Raw genomic sequence first — 20,410 nt, forward strand, 5'->3', positions numbered from 1 at the left:
ACAGAATTCAGCTTAGTTCATTGTGATGAATTTAACTAATTGATTGTTCATGTTTTTTTTTTTCCGTTTGTTTCACAATTTATGGCTCCAAATTTTACTTTATGGTCAAAGATCTGACAGGCAATAAGTAGGCTAGTGGAGTCAGACAGGAACTTTCTCAAGACATATTTTAACATCTTTATTGAATAATGTCAGACAAAAGCTGCATATATATAACAGTTTATATTGTAACAAAGACCTACAACAGATCAAATATAATAGAGGCTGGTTCTGCTTGAGGTTTCTGCCTGTTAAAACTGCCACTGATGCTTGTTGCTTGTTTATGGTGAGAAATTGGGTCTCTGAAAATAATATTACAAACAGTATGGTTTACACTTGCTCTGTATTAAAAGTGCTCTTTGATACCTTCTGTCATACTCAATGTCATGCCATATGACTGGACTAAAAAAAAAATAAGAATAAAAACCAATCAATATAGACATACTTAGAAACAAATAAATAACAAATGGAATTTCTGAAGTCGGCAACATTTTCATTTATAAATATTTATATTTTTCTAACAGAGGAGTTTTATACAACCATCAAAAGTTTTGTTGTTAAAATGATTTAAAAACAAAAAGAGTAATAATGATTTTAGAAACATAAATTAGCAGAGCCATTTATATTACACTGACACTGATTAAGGTTCTCTTCCATTCAGGTCAGATAAAGTTAGCTGTTCTGCATGCTGGCTCACTGGAGAGGCTCCGCTACACTAAATGGAACAGGACCTTAATTAGTATCATTGATAACACCTGTGTTTACCCTCCTACTTCTTATCAAGATGGCTGTCGTGAAAAAGGTCCGTTGGATTAGTCAGGATTTTTTTTTTTTACCGACTATTATTAGCCTATTATTATTATTATCACTCTTATCAAATCATTTTCCCTGCATGCATTGTGCTGTGTTGTGTCTGCTTGTCCCCTCTGTGTGGATTGGTCCAGCTCAGGAGGAGGAGTTTGGTTACGTCCTGTGTCTTGAGGTTCACACGCTGCATAGTGGATCATTGCTCGTCCACACACACACACTCTCTCTCTCTGTCTCACACACACACACACACCGCGCTCCACCGGGGAAGGAGGCTGAGACGATGCCTGTGCAGAGGTGACCACCGGCGGATCCAGACGCGCATTTCCCCCCCCGACAATGGAAAACAAATGAGTGTGAGCATGAGTGAAACATGGCTCCGGTGAGGAGGAGGAGGAGGAGGAGGAGGTGAGAGCTCAAGATAGAAGCTCTTTGCTGGGAGGGGGGCCGAGACAGGCGGCGCTGTCTTGTCTTCTAAGAGGATCAAGAAAAAGGGAAATCGAGCTATTTTTAAGCGGACTGTTTGGACTATCCTCCGGTGACACCATGGGCAGCAGCGGCGGGCCGGATGAGAGCTCGGTGCGGGTCGCCCTGAGGTAAGAAGGATGCAGACCCTCCTCTCTCATCTCTCCAAAGATGCTCTGTGTCACACCTGCTACCACCATCCACGTTATCCTGCTTTTATTCTCGCTTCATCATCCACCACTGAACCCACCCTTTCTGTTTTTTGTCTCCACATCCCTTCAAAACAATACCCCTCCCTTTCTAAATGCCTTTATTCTGAAGCTTCTTTTTTTTTTTTTTGCACCATGCATGCTCTCCTCTCCATACTACTGTAAATATTGACCAGCAGCTCATAATTGCATGAGCTTCTTTTGTTAATACCTGCATTGCATGTACTGTACATGCTGTGTGTGGTGGATTTATGAATGGAGGGCTCAGTGCTGAGGGATTAGGCCGATGTCAAGCCTGTAACTCTCACCTGACAGTGTGTGTCTCCTATAGATGGAACAGCACACAGTGCACAGTGTTTACTTCCTAGTTTGTTTTGCAGGGACTATATATGTATTGTACCAGATATAACTAAGAGCTCATTTTCATCTGTAGTCCCTGGGCGGAGGCCACCACTGATGGGCAGGTTCCAGAGATCAGTTGTAGTAGCCCAACCAATGTGGGACTTTGAGACCCATACCACTTTTAGAGGGATAAAATTCACAGAATACTGATATGATGGCCAATATAATGGATTTTTGAGCTGGAATGAAAATAGACTTTTTCTTCTTTGAATTTTGCACCATGACTATGCAAAAACACTCTTTATTAAACAAAAAACTTAAACTTAAACAATTAAATGATATTTAAGTGAAATATTCTTGAACATGATAAATAATTCAACATATACATGTCAACCAATTCTAGAAATGAGCTCTGGGAAAATTGAGAAAAGTAGCTAAATTTGTATCAGTGCGGCTAAGTATCAGGCAACTGTCCCTGCCTAAGTCCCGCCCCTTCTTGCTCTGTGCTCCAGTAACAGTTAGGCAACATCATTTTCTGCATTATATGTTCTGTAAAAAAGTTTTAATTTTGGTGCATATTGTAAAACATAGACGCTGATACAGATATATCTGTAATAGTTCTATATCAGGGCCATATCAGCTGTTAATATCTGCCAACCAATATCTGTCAGACTCTAATCAATACTTTACACTTTGTAAAACAACAGACCAAAAACCACCATATGGAAATCTAACAAACTAAAACACTCAGTTAGTACCAGAGTACTATGTTCAGTGTCTTTAAGCTCAGTGTTTACAGACCTGACTGTCCTTCAACCACATTATCAAACTAACATGAATATGTTTAAAGTGCTGTACTCTTTGATACTCAGTGGTAAAGAACTCCACATCCCAGGTGCCTTAACTGAGAAGCAGTTTTGCTTGACTGCATTTGATCCGTTTGTTCTCAGGTATTGTGCTTTTGTTCCGTTTCCGTATCGTGCGTTGAGTTTTAGGCAGTTTGCTTTTGCTGTCTCACACTGACGTGACCCTTGTCCCCTGAGCCAATCCATGCCGTCACTTACAGGACAGCAGACAGGCCGAGATAGTCACTGTCTGATCACCGGTTACATCAGTGCTTCTCAGAAGTGTGTGTGTGTGTGTGTGTGTGTGTGTGTGTGTGTGTGTGTACATGTGAGCAGAACACATACAGATGCCCAGACAATAAGATACACAGCAAATCAATACAGATATCAATAGAGTGACATGATAGGGCAACAGCTGAAGTCAGTGGAAGGTGCTTTTCTCTGTATGTGTGTGTGTGTGTGTGTGTGTGTGTGTGTGTGTGTGTGTGTGTGTGTGTGTGTGTGTGTGTGCTGGAAAGACAACCTGAAACGTCATGTGAACTGGATCAGTGGAAGACGGAGGACAAAAGCCAGTTCCTCTCATGTTTCTCCTCTCTCTCTCTGCCTCGCTTGTTATTTCGCATTCAGACTTTGACCCAGAACTCTGTTTACTGAGTCAACTCACTTTACTATCCTGCCTCACTCCTTCTTTATAGACAATAAATAATCTGTTTCAGCATATCCCATCATGCACCTTCGTTTTCTAGCGCTGTACAGTCTTATTAATACATGCCATTACATTATATCTGTCTGGCTTCCTTAATAATGCAATATGTGCAGTTGCTGTCTCAGTTAGTTCACTGTTGAAGTTTTGAAGGAGTTTTAAGGTTTGCAGCACAAAAAGTAACACATAACAACATACATGCAAGCTGCAAGCCTACAGAAAGGTGTGTGTGTTTGTCTCTTTGAGTGGAAACTACCTGCTATTGTATCTTCTTAGAAAGCTCAGGCTTCATTAATTATTTGGAGAGCTCTGTCCTCTTGTTTGCTAGTTTACCTTTAGTCCTATTGATTGTCAGTCGACTATTCATTGGTCTATTCTTTCTCTCCTTCTTTTTTCTTTCTATTATTCTATCCACTCATTCATGCAATAGGAGCTTTTGAATTTATCAGTAATTGTTATGGAAAGATTGTGTTCCTCCATCATGAAAGGACTGTGTGAGAGTTACATACATGGATGGATGGTATGCTTTTAAACTAATAATTCAAATTAGGCAGGTAAAATGAGGACAGAGACGAGGATCTGGTTAATGTGATGCTACAAAACTAGTATAGATCTTAAATCGTGAATCGTCTGATCGTAGAAGGGTCAGCAGTTCAGAGCCTCCTGTGAGGTCAGCTGCACCGTGGTACTCGAAAAATGCTTTGTCACTAATCTCTGTTTCTTTTACAAGAACACACGCACACAAGGTTGGCAGATCTACTTGCAGTCACTGAAACGATCTTGACCTCACCTGCGAGCTCAGGAGCTCCATGATCTTCCTGTTTCACACATCGGGCCCCATCTTTGGCTCAAATATTCAAATCCATTTGTGCTTTATTTGCATGAATGAGTCAAGACCTTTTCACAGGAGACATCTGGACGGAAAAAGCACAGGTGGAGCTAGGAACATTAACAATGACTCATTTACATTTAGACGTCCTACGAGACCACATCAGTAAGCCAGCAGCATGTACGGTACCACAACCCTGGATCTGGCAAAACTGACAGAATATCTGCTGTGTATCTGCAATGAAAAAAAAACAGCTGATGATATATATTTAAACAGATTGATAATGATTGAATGATGAATGATTTTTTTAATTCTCATTTGTCTGTCAAGGACTCTTTCATCTTGTATTTACAGTAAAAATAACATGAAGATGGGCTTGAAAAACTGTTGGAACACATTAAACCACCTTTGAATTTACTGTAATGATCAAGTTAAAAGAAATACAAACTGTACAAAGTAATTATTAAGTTGTCACAGTGATCGGCTGAATATGGCAGTGGACACACCCTTCCTCACTAGCTAATGTGATCTTTTTTTTGTTGATTTTATAAAATAGATCGCAGCAAATTGTATCAAGATGATGAAAGAAAGTAATTGATTTTCACTTGGAAGTCGCATTTTTTCATCACTGACTTCACCCCTCTGAACGTCAAACCACAGCTTCTTGTTGGTGTTTTCAGCCCCATTAATCGCCGTGGCAACATTCTCATTACTTTTCAGCTTTAAAGTGGTGGTGAAGCTGAACTTTACAACACCTGAAAGGCTTTGACAGTCAGCCTCTCCCCACTCTGTAATAGTTTAGGTAACTGCGTGTGTGTGTGTTTGCAGTAATCAGCTAGCAGGTTGCCAACCAGTGCCTGCCTCAGCCTGTGAGCCTAATGCTGTCTGTTAGCAAGCTCATAATCCCCCATCCCAACAGCCCCACAGTGATGAAATGCCCCTTTATCTTGTCTTTTTGAGGTTTGGGGCAGAACAAGAAAGAAAGAGGTCTGGAGCCTGAACAGAGGGAAGTTTTTTTTTTGTCATTTTGATTTATCATTGGAAAGATGATGTAACTTTAAAGTCTATTTGCTCTCCAGAAGTGTACTTACCTCTTGATGGATCCTCAGTAAGAGTCAGTCAACATTTGATGTGTTGACTGTGCTGCCACCTCTGGTTTTGAAGCTTATGTTTCATGCCTGACAGCATACAGATGGGTCACTTCAGTAGCACATTGTTGGATGATTCAGCAAACACGCACACGCTTAGTGTTTGCTGGGTTATCCCCTGTGTGAGTGTGTTTGTGTGCTTCAAATCCTGTGTTCCAGATCTCTTTCCTTATGTAACATCCCGTCTGTGTGTGTCTATGTGTGTCCATATGTTTATCTCATCCCATATTCCACGAAAAAACAATATAAGAAGTTAACGATTTATCCATTAAGTAAGTCGTGGTACAAACTTTGCCTGAAGGAGCCAGTCAAGTGAAATATTAGTGTGTCAATATCCTTGAAGTGCAGCTTTAATAATTCAAAGCAACCAGACAAAATTAGCCAGCAGTGAGGAATCAGGTTTCCTACTGTTGAATACTTCCTCCTTAATTAGATGAGTTTCAGATGAGTGAGTGTTTTTGAAAATGGAAAGCTTGAAGGTCATTTTCAATCCTCAATCAAATGCTGAAACCGGTTGCTTCCACTTCCATATGATATAAAGCACGCAGCGCATTCATGAATCTGTCATCAGGTTCATATAAATATTGTAATATGACATTTTGGGGGGCAAATCAGGCAAAAATGTTCAGATGCAGAACAAAAACATATTGCCCGAGGAACATTTTAAAGGTTGAAATGTTGCCTTAAAAGAGAAAGAAACTACACACAGTGCTGGTACAGAAAAATCACTGAACACTGCCAAGTTTTGCTGCAATCCAAATTTCAATCAGGACAATAAAGACTGAACTGAACTGAGGTCTTGAATGAGCATGTAGATGATTTTTTATAGTTTATATAGTTATAATTTTGGAAGTAACCATGTAATAAGTGGGATAATGTACAGTGTTCAGGTCATAATTGCAAAAATCCCTACATATCCCCCAACCCTTGGTGGAATAAGCTGTAACTGAATTATTTAAACTCTTATCTGACATACAATAATATATTTTTTTAAATGTTATTAACATCAAAATCCAATGCCAAATGAATTGGGAAATGCATGCTGGGCCTAGGCAGACCCCCACCAACTTCGCTCCAGATTGTCCAGCTCCTATTGGCTCCTCTCAGATGTCTGTCAGACTCATGTCCCGCCCTCTTGACCTCTGTGGATTATGTGTGAGGGCAAAGGCTGTTCGCCTGCTGCCAAATGCTACAAAAGCATTGTGTGAGCTCATATATGTGTGTGTGTGTGTGTGTGTGTGTGTGTGTGTGTGTGTGTGTGTGTGTGTGTGTGTGTGCATGCGTAAAGCCGTGTCCGTCCAGGCATATTCGTGATAAATATTCATGAAGCAACTCAAGTGAACTGAGACACAAAGCAAAACATGCTGCAAGCCATCTGCCAGCTGCTGTCATGTGATATTGTAGTTACTGAGGTATTCAATAACTTCTGTCTAACTAGCACAGGCAGAGCTTAATTCAATATGGATTTTTTAAAAATTAATTAAAGGTTAGACTTGTAATTAGTGTGGCTGTATTTTAAAAACACACTTTTCCCACTTCCTTCCGTAATTTATGCTAAGAATGCTTATTTTTCGCCAGCTTTCACCAGGTACTTTATCTAATATTCCATATGTGCTGTGATTGGACCAACTGTCCTTGTCAAAAAGGAATATTTCCATTACGCTGGTGTCAGTGCTAGAGGCCAGTGCTGTGTGTGTGTGTCCTTATCCGTCCTGGATCCTGCCAGTCAGGGTGACAGCCAGCATCCTCCGCCACCGTTCGCCACCTTTGACCCAGGAAGCAGTCAGAGCTGTGATCAGTGACCCAGTCAGAATTTCCCCGTGGCAGCTTGTTTTAGCTGTCGCCATGGTGACCGTGGGTCCCTTTCAAGGCTCGTGGGGTGTGCAGGCGCGGCCCTGTGAATGGACATGGGTCAGTCGGCCAACTAAACAACGACGGAGAGAAAGAGAGGAGGGGGAAACTAAAACGCTGAGTGAGCAGTGCACTCTCTCTGTCTTTTTCCTCTGTTCTTGACCTTTCTCCATGTTTTTTTCTGGCAACATTCGCAGATGCCCTCCGTGACATCAGTGCGCTGATGTTTTCACAATGAAAAGACAGATTTGAAGTGTTGTCGTATGTCTTTTTCACTTAGGAGAAATGGTGCATCCTTGTTAGAAAATGAAAAGAAATCCAGTGTAAGAGCAATTAATTTTAAACAGGTTGATTCTGGATAGGATGAGTTGATTTTGTAACATCAGATGACATTAAACAGAGAAAAGCAAGACAATCCTTACATGAACGTATGTCACAATACCAGAAATTTAAGTCGATACCAATAGTGAAGTTTTGTGATTCTCCATAACCAATTCGATACCATGGTGTAAAGAATCAAAACCATCTGGAAGTCTGTCTTTCAGGTGCTTCGCTAAGTTGGTAATGTCTTTAGTCTGAAAAGTTTGATGGCACCGTTTGCATGCTGGTTTTTGCAAATTTATTATTAATCCCTGATGATCCACCTCAGAAGCAAAGTAACCCTACATCCATACATGGCTCTTAGTAGTTTTTGAGCTGAGGCGGTTACACCAAATTCACAAGATGAGATGAAAATAGAGTTTTTTACCTTTCCTTTTTGACTGCAGAACAACACATTTACAGTATATCAATAATTAGGGGTGGGTGAGCCATGGTATATGTAATTTTATATCACAGTAATGGCATATATCATGATACAGTTGGTAATTGTACCATAAATTCAAGTAAGAAATGGTACTGTACTTCATCACATTTGATTATTTTCTACTTCCTTTTGAAACTTACATACAAATAAGCATATTCACACAACAGAAGTCGCATATGTTTTAGCAACAAGTTTTTCTCCCACTGCTTGGGTTAGGATCAATAATGTTGATGAATCATTAATTATTAGATCATCCTGTTCTTGACTCATGGTGCTTTATGATTATGCTAAAATGATTTCAGACGTAGACCATGAATTATTGTTGGTGTTCAGTGGATCAGATTAGTCTGACAGTTGTCATTTTAAGTGCTCCTGTAGATAATGTTGCATATTAATTTTTAATTTCTTTACAGAATTACATCTTGGACGCAACCTCTCATCCCTGCAGACAGGATACAGTCTTCATTACCCAGTTTCCCCCATTAAATATTTCTGATTCTGATTCTTAAATCCTGCACATTGAGTACACTGAAGAGAGTGATACAGTGAATTGCCTCTTGATGTTGAGAACAGCTATCAGACAATAGAGAGGCTGTTACTGAAAACAGTAGCTGCTCATTGTGATGGGGCTATTTTTCACTGTCTGTTAGGTCTACTTTCTCTCTTTTATATTTTTCTGTCTTGTCTTGTTTGTCCTCTTGCTCTGGGCGGCCATTAGACTGTGGTCATAAGCTGGTACACACACACACACACAAATACAGAGACATGTGCACCTGCTGCATCTCTTTTATGTATTATAAAAGACACTTCTGTTTATGTCTGTTTGTTTGAGCATATTATGTATATCATGAGTCACGGTGGTGCACATTAGGGTGTTCTTGAAGCACACATTCACTCTTAAAAGGACGTGAATGAATGCAGCGGGACGATCATGTTTCCTCCAGTCAGAGTCCTGAAGAATAGAGTGAAGCTTTTCAGTGTTTACACTTCAACAGAGGCCTTTGACTAGAAGAAGGATTGGGGCTGTAATAGCTATCTGTGTGTGTGTGTGTGTGTGTGTGTGTGTGTGTGTGTGTGTGTGTGTGTGTGTGTGTGTGTGTGTCTGAAATCCGAGTGTTTGCAGTTCTCTTGTCTCAGTAACATGAGTAGTACAGGCTCAGTAGAACCAGTAGTAGTTTGTGGGTCCTCACAAGTGACCAAAAAAAATGATGGACCCCATAACAACAATGCGTGTGTATGAAGCAGTGTTGTCCCTCGTTAACCTCTGTTGGACAACATCAGTGTCATCAGTCCACCTCAGAGGACTACAGTCCACTCATATCTCCATCAAAACACTCGCAGACGTTCTTCATCTGCTGAGCCTCAGTTGTTTCCACTCTGCATTATGAATATCAAAACAGAGCACGCTGCTTGTTGTACTCGCACTTTCAATTCCTCTGGTTAATCTGCCACATAAATGAAAAGAAAAGAAGGTATCTAGCAAAGAAGGTATAGATAAATGTGTTGGACATGGATTAAGCAGTTTTTATGACAAACATGGATTGTGTCAAGGTGTGTTCAGACAGGAAGTGAAGCAGATTCTTGCCTCTGTTATTTATAAAATAAAATGTGTATGGAAGAGTTGACTTAAAGTTTTATTTTGAAAATGAATGTTTCATATAAAAAAATCACAACTGGTTATCGGTCTTGCTCAACTATAGTGAAATGAGCCCCTTATTGACATAGAGCTGCAACAAATTATCGGCTAATCAATTATTTCACATTAGTTTTGAACAAGTTTGGATTTGAAAAAGCACTCCTTAGTTCAATGTCAGTACTTTGTTATTTTGTTCATGCGTAGAACAACATTGTACTCATATTAAAAATGTCTGTGTCTGTTTAATTTCAGGTGCCTGTAGCTGACAGACAATTATGTCATATTCCTATGGTCAAAACAAACTACCTAATAGTTATTACCTAATAGTTTTAAAAAATCTCAACCTTAAATAAACTATTGCTCTATAATTCTGGCAAACATATGCACAGTATTATGGTAACTTACTGCAACATACAGAGTGAAAGTATTAATAAAAGTATTGCAAGATCCTAAAATCTGTGACCGTGGATGTTGAGGTCAGGTGATGAGTCAGTGTGCTGGTAGCTGTGTGAGATGTGGAGAAAAGCGTCTTGTTGTCTCCTGCCTTGTGGGCTCAGATGTTCCTTTCTGTTTCTGCTGAATCACTCGGGGCTGCCTGTGCCTGCTGTCTGAAGTGAACACAGACCAAAAATTACATTAGATAGACAGGAATGAAACATCAGGCTTTGTTCCTCTTGTTGTTGTAAATGATGATGCAGAGTCATTGGCTGCATCTCTAGGGAGTGACTTGATTGGCTGGTTGTCAGGAGTGGTGATGTCAGCGTGTGATTTGATTGGAAGGATGAGATCAGCAGCAGCAGCATGGTGCTGATGGACTGACTCATCTGCTTTTTTTTTTTTACCAGTGTCTCCATTTCTGTTTCCTCTCATCTCATCTTTCTCAGAGTCATGATTTTACTTATTTTTATTTCATGTATCTGCTCTTGTTGCTAGGAGCCAGATCCAAGGTGGATTTTATTTAAATGCCATGATAATATGCAAAAAAGTTGCAGTTCATGTCCACTTAATACTTTAATAAGATGTTTTTGTGTGTATGGTTGTGTGTTTCAGTGTTTTGGAGTGTGTGCATGTAGCAAGCAGCACCAGTGAACTGTTAATCTGGATGAGATTTTAACTTTCATCAGTTTAGCTGACTTCTAAAGTTTCACAGACTCTTTTTAATTTTCAAATTATAACGACAACTTCAAGATCAAGGTGAAGGCCTGTGATGGTCACTGGTTAAGTGTGTGTGTGTGTGTGTGTGTGTGTGTGTGTGTGTGTGTGTGTGTGTGTGTGTACATGAGAATCCCAGTGCTTCTCAGCCTGTCACTGTAATCGCAGTAATGAGACTGAGAGCAGGAGTCTAACAGGACTTGTCACATGGGGAGAGGCTGACAAAGCCCCTCTGTGTGTTTCTCTGCCTCTACTGTACTGTGTGTACATGTGTTTGTATTTGAAAAGGCTTATATGGACTATACTTAATGTGTGTTTGTCCCTTTCATCTCTTAGAAGGGTTCAGTGAACTCAGTCTCATCACTAAACTCTTCACATCAGTCAGTGGCAGCCAGAAGTTTCTCATGTTGGATTTTCTTCGATGCTGAAGTGCTGATAAATGTCACAGTTTTCATGCACCTGTTCTCTTAGAGTGTCTTTTTGCACACTGAACCCCTTTATGCTCAGTCATTTTGGATAAAAAAAGTCAACCAAAGCACTAAGCCATTAAAATAATAACTTAGAGACAAATTATGTAGGATTATCCCAAAAAACACTACCAACCTCCTGGAAATGAGACTCAACAATCAGCTATCTTTCTGGTGCATTAACTAACACAGACTGAGAAATCCTACGTTTATTTACTTATAACCCCATTATTCCAGTGAGCACGACTGTGTCACGGTCTGGCTCTTTTTGACAGATGCCACATCAAGCTGCACAGAGCAGATCAAGCTAGGCAGGAAGTCAAATACAGAAACAACATAGAGAATCTTGTCAATTTTCAAAATAAAAGACCATGTGCAGACATCAAAACGTTAGCGTAAAAATTAAGGAAAATGGCCAAATCAACAAAATCTGAGCAAGTCAACAAAATAAGGCGGGCAAAAAGCTCAGCTTCTGAATAGTACTGGTGGGCATGAAGCCCTTTGGAGGACAGATCAAAACCACGTCGCAGATGTGACATGTCCAGTGGAATTAAGGCATAATGCATACTGGACAGACAGCTATGAGAGCATCAGTTTTTTCATCTAACTCTTGACAATACAGGGAAAAAAACATATCTTCCAGGATGTCGAAATATTCCTTTAAGTAAAGTAATCTATCAAAGTTTAGTTAGAAACAGATGAAAGCCTACTTTCTTATTGTCTTTTATACTCTTTTTATACTTTTTTATCCTCTTTTGGGTTAGTTTTGAACTAATGGGAACAACCCTGCCCATCAAAATACGTCCCGGATTATTTATTGAAGTGATAAAACAACACAGATCTTTAGGTTTTGTTATAATTTAAAGTGCCTGGTGATAAATACTCCAAACGTTACTACGTAAATGTGTCCTTCTAATCCTCTCCACTCCGGTACTTCTTAGTGTTTTCCTTCTCAGTACTCCCTTCAGCTGGCTGAAACTGTCATTGCAGATTAATGTGTTGAGCAGTTATTACTCAAAGGTTTCCACTTGCCCTCGGGGGGCCCTAATCTGTGTGTGTGTGTGTGTGTGTGTGTACCTGTGAGTGGGAGTTTTCACATTTGAGGTTCAGTTATAATAATAGTAGTTGTTTTTTGACTCTCTAAAACTTGATTTTATTATACAGTAATGTTTTGCTTCAATATACAAGACAGATGTGTAATATACAAAATATTAAACAAGACTCAGTTTTTAATTTACCTGACAAATCATCAAGCAGCTGCACAACACATAACTACCATGCTAACTATGTTTAACGAAAAACTCCCCAGAATTGTGAGATTATATGTAAAAGCGTCTGAAAGTGTTGAGGCATGCTTCTCTCCGTGCATGTGCGTGTTATGTGAGCGTAATTGTGCACTTTTAGGAAGTGGCGGAGTTAAATTTCCTGCAGAAGCAGCCTGTGAGGAGCCGCTGTGTGTCACTCTAGAAGGAGGATTAGCGCTGTAAGTCTGCGCGGTGCTGAAGGGCAGCCCTTATTCATCCAGGAGAAAAGAGTGTTTTGGGTTGAAGCACAGAGTGAAGCCTGCCAGATCATAATCACAGCTACAGTCAGTCACACTAATAACACACCAGCAGGATGCGCTTCACACCTCACCTATCCCTCACCTGTTTACAGTTAGCTGAGGTGTCTGATGCCAGAACTTGTATTAGTTGTGTATACATATATATACTCAACACATACCATTGTGCCACAGTGCTTAAACACTTAATGTAAGGCCAACACACGCTTGAACTTTATCTAGAGATCTATTATACACCATCAGAAATCTAATGACGCACATCATGGATTAAACCAGCTGTCTGGAGGCAGTAGTTCTGCCAGTTTTCATACAATACAATGCAAAGTGCATATTTACAAAGCATTTTATTTGTTTTTGGAGTGACTTTCTATCTTGAAGGAAGCCATTTTTGTGCACTACAAAAATCTATCGAGTACAATTCTGCAATGCAAGATCGGCAGACTGTTCTGTCTTATATTAACAATTAATGTCAGCAGTTTGGGACCATGACTTCAAAGTTTCTGTGACCTAATCTAGATACGATGCGATACGATATGATACAATACGATGTAATACGATACGATACAATACGACTTTATAGTAAACACTGAAATTCATTTTGCATCCTTGTTTTTTGGCTTAGCAACAAGGTAGACGGGTGTATAAAATAATTCTTTAGCCTGATGTGTTAAAATGGAATCAACTATATGAGGCCAGGGTTTGTTTTTTGTTTTTTTTTAAGAGTTTCTTGAAATGAGTGTGCCAATAAACTGCACAAATTTGGATTTGATTATATAGTTTATTTTTAAGACATTGTTAGCTATGTTCAGCATAACGACTGAAAACTGGGGGAAAAACTGCTTGCCTGGTCCTGTCCAAAGGTGAACAATGGCTGTATGAAGGAGAACTGGATACCATTTTACAGCTGCTCCTTCTCTAATGCTTGTGTATGGGAAAAATGCTTATTTGGACAATGTGCATCACACTATGAATAGCCTACAGAAGTTTCAAAACCCCATGCGACCATGATATTGGTCCCTTTCGGCGCCTTGAATAGCCGAGACATTAGTGAGAAAAAAACAGGAGTTTCTAAAGGCTGAACCGGTTCATTCTGATGGTCTTGTTATTTGAAAGACCATCATTACACAGACAGATAATAGGTCTGTTTGACTGGATGGACTGTGGCGGCTGCAGTCTCCAAATGCTGATTGTCATCAGTGTTTTGTCTGGGCTGTAACCATTATGTCTCTTTTTCTTTTTATCCTCTGTCATTCTCTTTATCTCACAATAACATTTTCTCAGACATCCATTTTCCTCTTTCGCCCGCCCTCACCAAGGGGCCTCCATGTGTGGAGGACCCCGGAGATGTCGTACGACGGCACAAAGCAAACATTGCATCACACTGTGGAAATGAACACAATCAGAACTGGGTGTTTCTTTCTAAATGGGGATACAGTAATTCAGGCTTGTTCATTTCTTCTCCTGTCGTTGACTTATTTCATTATACTTAATAACTAATTTGACATTTTCTAAAAATGGCATTTCATGTTAACATCCATATTTTGTTACACTTCTTTGAAGTTGCCGAAGTGAACAGTAACCCAGTGACTTCATGCCCGTGCTGTAAGCAGCAGTGAGTGCCTCCATTGTTACATGGGATTACAGTAATGGCATTCTGTCAAGTTTTGGGAAGGTGGCCAAGAGGATTAATGCAGATTCACTCCTGTAATACCCTAAACCATCCTACCATCAAATCACAGTCTCCTCAGATGACCTACACACCCTGACTGAGACAGTTACATCACTTTCACCCAGAGCAACATCTATTATGTACGCTTTAATGAGCAGTTACAAAACTTAAGAAGGGCATTATCATCCGACTCTCCAGTGTTCCTCGGCTCAAAAGAGCATTTTGTTATCTTATAGCTTGTTGTTTCCGTTTTTTTACGTCTCATGACTTTACTGTTTTGGCTCACTCTTACTGCTGTCATAAGCACTGTTTCCAGATGCAGCCAGCATAAAAACTCTAAAGCTCTAATAAGCCCACTTAACACCACCTACCCAGCACCGAACTACAAAGAAAACAAAGTTAATGACTAGCATGTGAACATTTAGCAGCTACAGATCCAAATATTTTCTTCAGGAGTCGGAGACGACCAAAACAGAGCTAAAAGAAGCATCATCTGACACTTACTGTACCAGGTGGCCATAAACTTCAGTTAACTGAATGCTAATGCTAAATCTGTGTCTGCCAGTAACTGCTTTTAATATTTAGCCAAATGTTTCCTACAGCAATTGGTGGAGACCAAAACAAGGCTAAAAGCAGATGACTCTTAACATGATGACTCTAGATTACTGCTAATGTTGCTCTGTATCTGCTGGGTATGTGAATAGTGTCTCAGTTTTCTAAAAATTGTAATAACTCAAAAGTTTACACTGAAGAGATGAAAAGGTTCCAAAAAGCCTCTGTTTATCTCATGGAATTTTTCCAGATTCAGATTCTGCTCTCTTGACTTTGAAAAATGTAATATAATATTATAATCCATTCATGTGATGTGAAATAATCCATTTCAAGTGAATTTCAGCTGGGAAAGCGGCAAGCCTTCTAAGTTACATACACCCTTATTAAACATAAAAATACAGCCATACAGCTTCTGAATTCAAGTTTTTCTCTTTTACTGAAGTCAGTAGTGCCTTGTTAACTCATCATAAAACACTCTTCATCCATTCAGATGTCTCGAACTCTGGCTTGATCGGAATAAACCCTTAATTAACCTTGTTGGAAGTGAAAATATCCAGGCTCTCTGAGCTCTTTTCCTCTCGCTTGTTCCTTGGTTAAGTGGGTGTGTGCTGTGTCTGTTGCTGAGCAGTGGCTCTCACTCGTTCCTCTGAGGTAGACCGAAAACACAGTGGACTCAGTTGACCAGATATTCATTCAATCACCTACACCACAGAGCCTCGAAAATCGCACACTGCTGCCTGAAGATTGTATGTGATTTTCTATTCAATATGTATTAAATGGACTGTAGTACAGCATGACAAAGAATTAAAAAGTTCTGATTCTATTGATCATGTGACTCTGCTGTCTTTAACACAAAGCTGACAGTAATGATGCTCTACAGGTGTACAGTTACTGCAGGTGTTGATCCATTTGTCCCTCCCTGTCTCTGTCCTCTTTTCTCATCAGGGCTGTAGTCCCACATAGAGCCTGCTAAATAGCTGGGCTCTCATCACACACACACACACACACACACACATTTCTGACTGTCCTTTCAGACCTTTCAGAAGCTCTACAGACTCTCGCTGTGACGAATGTGAGTCTTTTCTTCATGTAAGCACACACTTAAAAAGCGTACACCTGAATATTACAGTACAAACACATCCTGACACATACACACGCTCTCTCTCTCACACACACACACACACACACACACACACTTGGAGGTATTGCCTGCCAGCAGAGAGCAACAATAGCAGCCATTTATAATTATACTGTTGTGAGATTCTCAGGTGTCTTGGGTTTTATTTCTCCTTATTCTCATGTACCTGGGTTTATTTTGACTGTAGCCTTGGAGAATTTTTATTTAGCACCTACGCAAGATATCCCAGGGGAAACTTTCCATCTTTTGTCCAATATTATCACTGTGTCTTGCTGTATATAATCTTCAATATATTTCCGTCGAAGCTGCAAGTATTTATGATATTTTAATGCTCCCAATATGTCCAAATGTTTCCTTGCTCTGCCTCCACTTCCTCTTCAGGTGGACAGTGAGTTCAGTGATGAGAGGCAGAGGTGCATCATGGGAGGAAATGATGTAATAACAGCGTGTGTTTATTTGCAGTAAAGCAAACAGAGCAATTCCTTAATGAAATCCAGGGTGGGACTGTTTACCCAGAGCTCTCTCTGGTGAACAGTGAAGGCTCTGTGCTGTGCATGATGCCTGCTGGAGAGGGTGCTGGCACTGCGTGGTCCTTCACACACACACACACACACACACACACACACACACACACACACACACACACACACACACACACACACAGGGTGCACAGGAGCAGCACTCATCTGCTTGCAGCTCGGTGAAAATATTACCCGTCTTCAAATTCTTGTTCAGGGTTTAGATGCATGCACAGACAGCTCCGCTCTGCCTCCTTCTCACACACATTAACACATTTCCACAGACCAGAGCCTCAAAAATCTGAAAAGTCTGTGAGGAGGGATGAAATGATTATCGGTTTCACAATACCACAACAAAATTCCAGATGATGAAGTATTATTTCAGATTTTGATTTTCATTAAAACCATGTTTGATTACCGCTCTTTGGAAAACTTATAGCAAATACTGTCCAGCATCAACCAAAATTAGTAAAAGTCTCTCAGACACAGCAGCAGCGTCTATTTATATGTTTATATTTATATTTTCAACACATTTGAACAATATCATAATAATACTGATGTGATCTTTTTTTCACTTATCTTTTTTTTATTTTGGTCACTATAATCATGATGTGACATTTTGTCTCTATTTGTGAGTTTAAAATTTTTTTTTTTCTGTTTTTGAAATTAGTCACTCATCCTTCACAGGGTTTGATCTTTAGCCTTGCTTGCAGTGTTGCTATGGGGATGCCCGTGTCAATATCACTGACACATGCCAGTGTCAGTATCAGTGGATTGCTATGAAATTATATTGTTGCACATGCATTCATCTCAGGATTATCACTTTGGTGACCCCTTAATCTTTCTCCAAGCACCATTATCACTTTTATGACCACATACCTGCAAAACTAGTGACATTCCCATCAACCTCTGCTGTATTTTGTGTTAAGTGTTTATCCCTGAGGGTCAGTTTCACAGGAATTAGCAAATGTTAGCTTGCTAGCACACCAAAATAAAATGGTAAAGATGCCTTACAGAAAAAACACCTGCATTTCATGTGTTAAATCACATGTGAAATATGTGGAACGTGTTTTTCACATGTTAAACATGTTCTTTGCACATGGGAAATGTGTGGCTTTGTAACCTTCCTTGATGTAATATGTATATAAACAAGTGAGACACATGCTACCTGTGGTAACGTGTCCTACATGTGATCACATGTGGAAAACATGAAAAATTAATGTTTCATGTTTCAATTAATTTTTCTCCAAGATAATCATTATACCTGCTAAACACCAGCATGTTCGCATCATTATTGTGAGCAGGGTGTCACAATAGACCGTGATATTAAAAAAATGAAATATTGATATCATGTTAATAACATGGTAATACCCTGTAAATGATCAGGTTCCCCCAAGGGAATCTTATAGAAGGCTTATAGTGGGTAGTTAAAATCTCTCTGTCTTTGTCTCTGTCTGTCCACTAGGATCCGTCCTCAGCTGGCCAAAGAGAAGATCGAGGGCTGTCACATCTGCACGTTTGTGATGCCCGGGGAGCCACAGGTGGTCCTGGGCAAGGACAAGGCCTTCACCTACGACCATGTCTTTGACATGGACACCCAACAGGACACCATCTACACCCAGTGCACAGAGAGACTCATCGAAGGCTGCTTCGAGGGCTACAATGCCACTATCTTTGCATACGGACAGGTTGGACGACATGTTTTTCTCTTCCACTAGCACAGCAGCCTGGTACACACACACTCTCACATTCACATTCGCTGACGTTTCAATTTTGCATCGCTCTAGGGGATGGAGCTGTTTCCAGCATCTCAAGATTTATGGCAGCATGTGATATGAAGCTGATTTCATTTTATATCATCAGACAAGAAGTAATACGGGAGTGAACAGGCCTCCCAGCTGCCCCAGCTCTGTTAATTCACTATCAGCTGACATGTTCCAACCCGCTCTCACCACCACAGCTTTATATTGGCTCTGATTAGCCCAGAGAGGCACTGATAGAGAGGGAATTTATTACCCAGTCAGAGCTGAGTGTCAGCAGATTGCTTCAGCTCATACCAGAGCAGGGAACTAAACTACAAAGTCAACACATAATTGAGAGACATTAAACAGATGGAACACTAAGCTGCCCACTGACAGATATGCAGTTTAAAGAAACAGTTAATAATACGTTTCTTCATTTTCTTATCATTGCCATTCTTACATCTGCACAGTAAATATGAAGCTAGCAGCCAATTAGCTCTTTTTTATTCTTTTGTTCTTGTACAGATTAAACAAGATATAACATGTTAATTAGTGAGCTTTCGACGTGCAGAACCGGCCAGAACTAGCCTAGCTGTTTCCCCTTGTTTCCAGTCTTTATGCTAAGCTAAGCTAGCCAACTCCTGGCTGCAGCTTCAGATTGTACAGACAGATATTAGAATGGCATCAATTTATCTTCAGCAAGTGGGCAAATAAGCATATTTGCCAAATTATTGAGCAGTTTCTTTAATAATCTATTAATAGAGAATTTGATGAATGTACAATTCTACATTTTTTCAATACACATGCATAGCAGATGATTGTAGGAAAATGCACAGCTTTTTGCAGTGAATCTATTACAGTATAGTTGTTTGTTGGGGTATTTTTAAGGATGCACCATGCAGGTTTTTTTTTCCAGCCAATAACCGATAAGTACCTGCTTGTCATGGCTACATTTTACATTTTTGTATTTTAAAAAGAAGTTCATGTAATATGTAGTTTATGCAACTCATCCATCTTTGTGAACAAAGACTCTTCAGATTTTCTCGACTACAGAACATCAAAAAACTTCACAAATATGCTTTGGCTTTTATAGAGCATTTTGCCTCAGAATTCAAATTAAATGCTTTGACCCAATTTGTCAAATCATATATTATTATCACCAGTATTTATTGTCTATAATTTCATTATCTGAATAACAAATAATAATAATAATAATTATATTAATTTCTCATTATCAGACAATAATTTATCAGCACCTGATATTTATCATGCATTCTTTTTTGGTTATTTGCTTTAAATAAATGAACAATAACTGGCAGGTTCTTGTCTCTCACTCCCTTTAACTATTAGGTTTGTCCATCATAGAGACAATAATTCAACAAATGTCACACTGCAGTAAATTACATTTTGTTTAGGCCAGAATGCAGTACAGACAGAAGACATGCTTTATTTAGAGCAGTGGTTCTCAAACTGTGGAACGGCTCCCGCTGGTGGGGAACGGAGCCACTGCAGGTGGTGCGTGGATGAATTTAGAGGGAATGAAAGTAAAGGGAAAATAAACAAGAGTTTGCTGATGTTGTTGTGCTGAGCTATATTTCACTAAAATTCAACTTGGATTCTTTTTTATTACTTGTTTCCCTTGTCATTGTTAATGATTGATTAAAAAAAAACAATGCGTGGTGTCAACTATTTTCAGCTTCTGAAGTGGGGCCAGAAAAAGTTTGAGAACCACTGATTTAGAGATAAACTCAGATAAACTTTTTTACTCTTTACATGTAGTGTAGCTTTCTTCTGGATAGTCCAACACTTCTCTTACCTACACTAAACCTAAAAACTCTTTTGGCTTTTTAAAATTGTTGGTGTTCTCTCTCAGGACGTGTTGTCTCTCTGTGTGTCTCAGGCTGCAGGTCACTCTCTCTAGCTGCAGTTAAA

The 20,410-nt window shown here is 39.6% G+C and overlaps 1 protein-coding gene across 1 annotated transcript in view; it reads left to right on the plus strand.

Annotated features, from left to right (window-relative positions):
• Positions 1 to 1,294: 1,294 nt before the first annotated feature.
• Positions 1,295 to 20,410, plus strand: part of LOC146306668 (kinesin-like protein KIF21A) — a 42,446-nt gene continuing 23,330 nt past the window's right edge. Inside the window, exons 1-2 of the mRNA XM_084710636.1 lie at positions 1,295 to 1,442; positions 18,202 to 18,424. Of these exons, the coding sequence (XP_084566762.1) occupies positions 1,393 to 1,442; positions 18,202 to 18,424 (273 nt within the window). The 5' untranslated portion in view covers positions 1,295 to 1,392. The remainder of the gene's footprint in view (positions 1,443 to 18,201; positions 18,425 to 20,410) is intronic.

The sequence above is a fragment of the Lutjanus erythropterus genome, chromosome 22 (assembly GCF_056507025.1).
Source record: "Lutjanus erythropterus isolate fLutEry1 chromosome 22, fLutEry1.hap2, whole genome shotgun sequence".
Classification (NCBI taxonomy): domain Eukaryota; kingdom Metazoa; phylum Chordata; class Actinopteri; order Lutjaniformes; family Lutjanidae; genus Lutjanus; species Lutjanus erythropterus.